Source organism: Mizuhopecten yessoensis, unplaced genomic scaffold, assembly GCF_002113885.1.
Source record: "Mizuhopecten yessoensis strain PY_sf001 unplaced genomic scaffold, ASM211388v2 scaffold9425, whole genome shotgun sequence".
Classification (NCBI taxonomy): Eukaryota; Metazoa; Mollusca; class Bivalvia; order Pectinida; family Pectinidae; genus Mizuhopecten; species Mizuhopecten yessoensis.
In genome coordinates this window covers 361,005-368,901 of record NW_018408041.1, presented here as the reverse complement: position 1 = coordinate 368,901, position 7,897 = coordinate 361,005, and the positions used below count along the sequence as shown (strand labels likewise).

Sequence of the window (7,897 nt, the reverse complement as noted above, 5' to 3'; positions counted from 1 at the left end):
AACTACAACAGACTGTCACTGATGCCTGACATGTCTTAACTACAACAGACTGTCACTGATGCCTGACATGTCTTAACTACAACAGACTGTCACTGATGCCTGACATGTCTTAACTACAACAGACTGTCACTGATGCCTGACATGTCTTAACTACAACAGACTGTCACTGATGCCTGACATGTCTTAACTCGCTGGATGGTTGTACCATGTGAGCTTACAAAAAGAAGCTTTATAGTGACTCCGTTATATACAGCATAGTAATTCTCCAACATCAGTTCAGACTATTTACCCAGAATCTTGTCCCTGTTCCATTTTCAGCATTTCTTTCCATTGATGTTCAAAGCCCAATCTTATCCAATCTGAAAATCAAATCATCTGCCATCAATGATACAGATTAGGTAATTAATGGTAACTTCCCACAGCTATCTTTTCAGTGCTCTTTGTTTCTACTCTACATACAATATCTTACATTTACTTTGATATACAGTAACCAGTTCTTTCACCAGGGGCTGACCATAATGCACTATCAAATGACGTCATCAATAAGAGGGAGGGCTGGCCAAAAATGCGGGAATTAATAGTCAGTGTTCATTGCACAAGCTAGGATAGCAGTGAAGTCTACACAACGATAAACAGTCCTATGTGTTAGAATGAATAAATAGCTACTAACAAAAGTAATACATGTAGATGGAAACAACGTAAACCATCTATACAATATAGAATAATTTCAGTATTAGCAAGATAAAATAATAAAACTTCAGATAAGTTCTGTTATTTATGAATAATGCAACCATGTGACGGCACTCTAGGAATCCTCCTAGTATGGATTATATTTTACATCATTCAAGCAAACCATGTTATTATACTGTTACCAGGTTAGGCACTGCATTTTTAATCTTATATCTCCCTTTTTATATTTAATTTGTTCTGATGACGACACACCACGTGTGTCAAATCTAGTCAACATAAACTTAGATTAAAGCGTTATACCCAGCACGATGTTGTCATGGTCATCGTTTCCTTTTGATTACTCTTCTATTCATGGCCAGACTCGTGTATTACTCTTCTATTCATGGCCAGACTCGTGTATTACTCTTCTATTCATGGCCAGACTCGTGTATTACTCTTCTACTCATGGCCAGACTCGTGTATTACTCTTCTATTCATGGCCAGACTCATGTATTACTCTTCTATTCATGACCAGACTCGTGTATTACTTTTCTATTCATAGCCAGACTCGTGTATTACTCTCCTATTCATGGCCAGACTCGTGTATTACTCTTCTATTCATGGCCAGACTCGTGTATTACTCTTCTATTCGTGGCCCAGACTCGTGTATTACTCTTTGCATGTACCTTGGATCTCCCAATCCCTATATTTTCTAAAGGCCAAATGTTATTACTCTAGATCTTATCCATCTTTAGAAATCGTTTGATATACAGGTATATTTTTTTTTAATATTTAGTGCTTAACAGGATCAATGATATAATTCTTCAATATCCTGACCGAGCTCAGTTGGCCCTGATACAGGGAACCAAGCCTTACTAAAATACCTGCTGTCAATTGTTATAAACTTAGTGCTGAACAGGGTGGTGCTTTTACCTAGATCAATGATACTGTCCTGATACAGGGTGGTGCTCTTACCTAGATCAATGATACTGTCCTGATACAGGGTGGTGCCCTTACCTAGATCAATGATTCTGTCCTGATACAGGGTGGTGCCCTTACCTAAATCAATGATACTGTCCTGATACATGGTGGTGCTCTTACCTAGATCAATGATACTGTCATGATACAGGGTGGTGCCCTTACCTAGATCAATGATACTGTCCTGATACATGGTGGTGCCCTTACCTAGATCAATGATTCTGTCCTGATACAGGGTGGTGCTCTTACCTAGATCAATGATACTGTCCTTCTCCAGGATCTTCAGTGAAGCCAGATCAGTCAAAAGATGTTGCCATCGAATTTTACAAAAAGGAAGTAAAAATTGCTGTCCATCTTTAGTGGTTAAAAAGGCTGTATTATTATTTGTTCCTGTATCAATGACAGAAATTTTAGTTATGGAAATATCAAAATATGATGCAAATAACATTATGGTTCAATGGGAGTCAAGTAGCAAGATAATCCCATGAAAATGCTGAGTGTACTGTTAACTTCTACAGGTTTATTAACATGTAATGAAATTTACCCCCTTCACTAATAGGTAAATTCACATTTTAAACTCACTTGATTTATATTCTTCACTTCACTTTTCATTAATAGAAAAAAGAATCTGGTTAATATTATTGGCATCAAGACCACAATACTTTTTGCCATGGGTGATTGGAATTTTTAATAGTTGTTCTGACTTTTAACAATTTTCCACAGCCAGGTTTTTCTTGTTTAGGAGAAATTTAGTACCTGTTGAATTAGTTGGGCCTTTGAAGAAGTTGTCACAATCCGTGGTAAGGTCTTTGTTGGTTCCTGACCAGGTAGGGTTCAGTCTGACAAACATCCACTGTGTCAAATAGACCACAGAGACAATGTTAGGATACAGACTTCACATAACTGAGGCAATTTTAGGATACAGACTTCACATAACTGAGGCAATTTTAGGATACAGACTTCACATTACTGGGACAATGTTAGGGGACAATGTTAGGATAACTGGAGACAATGTTAGGATACAGACTTTACATAACTGGGACAATGTTAGGATACAGACTTCACATAACTGGGACAAAGTTAGGATACAGACTTCCAAAAACTGGAGACAATGTTAAGATACAGACTTCACATATCTGGGACAATGTTAGGATCCAGACTTCACATAACTGGAGACAATGTTAGGATACAGACTTCACATAACTAGGACAATGTTAGAATACAGACTTCACATAACTGGAGACAATGTTAGGATACAGACTTCACATAACTGGGACAATGTTAGGATACAGACTTCACATAACTGGGACAATGTTAGGATAACTGGAGACAATGTTAGGATACAGACTTCACATAACTGAGACAAAGTAATGATATAGACTTCACATACCTAATACCTAATTCTACCTTTCTGTTAATACAACAACAACAGTACCACAAACAATATAATATGCCATTCAATTTCTAACCCCATAGATCATATCCAGCATCCGAAGCTGGTATTTAGATTGACTACAGATGAAGCATCTGTAATCCCAGTGTAGTTGGTGTAGAACTTTCGATAGCATTTAAAGCAAATATTGCAACAAATAACATTTAAAAACACCACACTTAATACAATCAAACTTTACCTGTAGCTAACCACCTCTAAAATAACCCCTACATTCCCTAGCCATTGGTTGAGTGAACATGCCAATTAAACAAGCGAGTGTCACTGGTCAGGGTATTGTAGTGGTTGTAATCGGGGCGAGTGTCACTGGTCAGGGTATTGAAGTGGTTGTACTTCTGGGTGAGTGTCACTGGTCAGGGTATTGTAGTGGTTGTACTTCGGGGCGAGTGTAACTGGTCAAGGTATTGTAGTGGTTGTACTTCGGGGCGAGTGTCACTGGTCAGGGTATTGTAGTGGTTGTACTTTGGGGCGAGTGTCACTGGTCAGGGTAATGTAGTGGTTGTACTTTGGGGTGAGTGTAACTGGTCAGGGTATTGTAGTGGTTATACTTCGGGGTGAGTGTCACTGGTCAGGGTATTGTAGTGGTTGTACTCTGGGTTGAGTGTCACTGGTCAGGGTATTGTAGTGGTTATACTTTGGGGTGAGTGTCACTGGTCAGGGTATTGTAGTGGTTGTACTTCGGGAATACAGCAGGTCGTGATTTGGTTGAATTACTTTACATAATATACCTGGTATTTATTTAACTGATAAAAAATATTTTACTGCATCATGGAACTGAGGGAAACACTGCAAAAAGTTTTACACTTTTTACACTCTCTAGGAGTTTGCTCAGAAAGAAAAAATCCTCTGAGGAGGGACCTAAGGTATGTATGTCTTTGGCCCAGATGAGCTAAGAACAGAACAAAGATTAAAAGTGTATCTGAATGAATAGCAATTTTCATAATCTTTGATAAAGTCAGTGTATTAGTTAGATATTCATACCTTTTTCAACAGAGTGTAGACATCCATTTCCACCTGCATCACAGATAGGTCAGGGGAGATAATCAGGTCTGTCATCATATCAATGCTGTAATCAATACAGAAACAGCTATATACCAGTACTGTCACAGGAGTCTTAAACAAATCACAGGTCACAGCGACCTAGTGTTTTGTACTTGAAACTCTGCCATCCCAAGATTTACTTGCATAGCAAATCTAGTTACTCCAGGTTTATGAATTTATGTCTGACCACAATTTGATTACAGATAGCCAATCTGGCTTCAGAGCAAAACACTCATGTCAGACTGCCCTGACCAATATCACAAACACCTGGTATGACGCTATAGACAAAGATATTTTGATAGGTGTTCTATTTCTTGATTTTCGAAAGGCATTCGACCTTGTGAACCACTGTATTTTAATGTCTAAATTGGAATTGTATGGGTGTTCATCCAAAACAATGATCTTTTTTCAAAGTTATTTGAGTGGGAGATTTCAAATTTTAAACTTTAAGAACACTTTGAGTGATTCTCTCCCTCTTACAGTCGGTGTCCCTCAAGGGTCAATATTGGGGCCACTTTTGTTCATTTTATATGTAAATGACCTGCCCCTGATTTCAAATCAAAGTTCTTTGTATATGTACGCTGATGACACCGCAGCGCAATCACAAGGGAAATCACTCGACATTGTAAATACTAACCTCAATGCTGATGTTAAATTAGTGTCAAAATGGTGCGATGAAAACAAAATGTGTGTAAACACAGAAAAAACAAAAGTCATGCTTGTTACTATTTCACAGAAAAAATTGTAAATTAACCGGAGAATTGTCCATTGTTATCAACAACATAAACATTGAAAATGTAAAATGTGAAAAACTTTTGGGAGTGTCCATAGATGATTGTCTCTCTTGGAACATTCAATTTACAAATGTCTGTAAAAAGATGTCAAATTTTTCAGATGAGAAAGTTGAGACCCTTCTTGAGCCAGTCATCTTGAATGACCTTTTTTAACTGCTTTGTTAACCCACATCTGGATTATTGCTCAACTGTTTGGGGTAACAGTTCAAAATATGATATTGTAAAATTAGAACGCCTGCAAAAGAGAGCAGCCAGAATTATTTTAAAATGTGATTTTTCCACACCTTCCTGTGATATGTTCAAAAAACTAAATTGGTTACCTTTTCACAAAAGAATTTTTTACAATCAAGTAGTTTTTATGTACAAGATACTTAATAATTTAGCTCCACAAAATTTGAATGATTTTACGTATATGTCTGATGTTCAGGGTAGAACTACAAGATCATCATCTACCAATGTGTTTTACTTGCCATGTCATAAGACAAACATTTTTAGAAAATCTTTTAAATATCAGGGACCCCTTACATGGAATCTTTTACCAAGTCACATTGGAAATTGTACTTCGTTTTAGAATTTAAGAGATCTGCAAAGCAATTTTACTTGAAATGATTTATGATTTCCTCCCTTATCCTGTATTTTATACTTGTATATTTCTTAAGCTGTAAATATTGTACATTTTACCAGGCATTGTATCTTGACCATATGTAAGATGAGCTTCATGCTCATTAGCTATCAAGAATAAATAAAGCCTTTATTATTATTATTATATTATAAATAGTATAGAAGATATGCCCTGAACAAACTTTTGGCTATCTTTCATAAAAAGGGGCATAACTCCCTTAAAAGTGGCCGATACAAAATTTGAATTGCAGGTGCATAACTTCAGAGTGTGTTATGACTGCTTCAGTGAAGTTTCATGAAATTCGGTTGAAAACTGTAGGAAAAGTTGTCCAGACAAAACTGTGTCTACAGACAGACAGATGGACAGACAATCTGATTCCAGTATACCCTCCCCCTAACTTCATTGCAGGGGGGTACACCGGAATAATTAAACATGAAGTAGAGACATAAACCTGTGACAAAAAGTACTGACAAAACGTGAGTGATAAAGCAGACATTCAACAGACTTAAACAGAATTCCTTTAGCTGTTGTTTTATGGGTTATACATATACCTTACTCCCTGGAGGAGCTGTGTGCTTTCATTGGCCAGTAGGTTAGAGAGGAGCCAGCTACGACAATCCTGAGTGATGGTCTGGAGGGCGTACCTTCTACTGGCAATGTAGTACAAACACACCGTCTGTCCACTTCATAAAAGGGAAATAAATACAAATTTAAACAGTAGTATAAAAGGACTGCACGTTACATGGTAAAGCTGGACATCCCCCCCCCCCCCCCCCCCCACCCATAAAGAGCATAGTGAAGTCAATGTAAAATATTTATCAAGTTTTAAGGGTTGCCATGAGATGTGTTGTAATGACTTCATCAAAACACAGTAAAATCATGTTTAATTCAGTACATTTGACTTTTTTTTTATAGAGAACAGCCTGTCACTGGAGTTACATCTTTAGAAGGAAGAGAAAACAATCCCATAATACATGTTTGCATTTTTTTCTGGAGAAGATGGCACTTTATACCAATAAAGCAAATACAATCAGAAATTTACACCAAATCATTAAAACTGATACATTTGTATAATAATAGTGATAGATTTCACAATAGAGATTTAACATAATGTCAGTCACTTTTAAATGGGTTTTGATTTTTAGGGAGAAATTGTGACCGAAAAAGATATCAAGTTTTTTCTCAAAATTGCACTTCAGTCGGATGTTCAAAAAACGAAGTTCAGCTAGCTTTTCTATTTATATAACAAAGTTGTAATATAAATAGGAAATTTAGTTGACCTTAACAATGCCTGATATTTTCAACATAGTGTATTTATATAATTTATAACTATAAAGAAGAAATTTACCTGATTGTGTCTTTCATCATAGAAGAACATTGCTCAATTAATCCTTCCTGTAAAACATTACAGAAAGATGGGTCAGTGTCGTGACAGATTAACCTTCATGACAACTTAGCTACCACAAAACTATAGATTATATCTTCATGTAACCTAGCTAAAGTCACACTTTCAAATGAAAACTAAACCCTCTATGACAATCTGTCACCCCCTCTCCCTCCTGCCCAAGAAACTGATGAAATAGGTCAATTCAATACAATTTATTTTATTACCAAATGCACATTGCATATAGGCATATCAAAATATACATATTGCACAATACTTCACAAATATCTTGTACAAAAGCAGAGAACATATGCAATCAATTCAATTCCATACATAGCAATCACACAACTTATGAAGTAGTTGTAAGTCAATATCATTTATATGAGGAAGTTTAAAGAAAGCCACCCCAGGTACCTACTAGTCAAAATTACATTCCTGAGTTTTACTGAACTTAAAGATGACTTTCAAAAAAACATTTTTACCTATTATAGCCGATGTTGATCGTTGAACCCAACTATTACTCTTAGTTCACCCTCGACTTCAATACACTACAGAACATTAACACTGCTTGTTTCATAACATACCCAAGTACCATGGCTTTAGTTCAGCCTTATCCTTAAAAGTAACTCCAGATCATTTGTGTGCAAAAAACTATTTAATACCTGATCTAAGTACTGTACTAACAAAATGTCATGACCTGGATTCCTTCAATTGTATGGACAATGACCGCTGAACCATCCCACAAATTCACACAGGCACTAATTTAACTTTCCCTAAAGATATATCTTAATATATCTCTTGATTGCTAAATTTTACTTTGCTCTGATTCTCAAATTAATTACAGTTGATAGTCAAAGTGTTGACACAGGAGACATCTAATTTCCACGAATTCTTGCTTAAATAATAAAGTGATCAGAGGCTCATTAAATATCCCCCCCCCCCCCCCCCCCCAGCCTTCA

General features: G+C 36.5%; 1 protein-coding gene across 1 annotated transcript in view; it reads right to left on the bottom strand.

The window, feature by feature from the left end:
* The window catches only part of LOC110458079 (germ cell-less protein-like 1), a 27,559-nt gene that overhangs the window by 14,081 nt on the left and 5,581 nt on the right, over window positions 1–7,897 (bottom strand). Inside the window, exons 5-10 of the mRNA XM_021509645.1 lie at window positions 6,903–6,949; window positions 6,106–6,237; window positions 4,079–4,163; window positions 2,404–2,500; window positions 1,897–2,037; window positions 290–359 (exon numbers count right to left, since the gene is read on the bottom strand). Coding sequence (XP_021365320.1) covers window positions 290–359; window positions 1,897–2,037; window positions 2,404–2,500; window positions 4,079–4,163; window positions 6,106–6,237; window positions 6,903–6,949 — 572 coding nt within the window. The remainder of the gene's footprint in view (window positions 1–289; window positions 360–1,896; window positions 2,038–2,403; window positions 2,501–4,078; window positions 4,164–6,105; window positions 6,238–6,902; window positions 6,950–7,897) is intronic.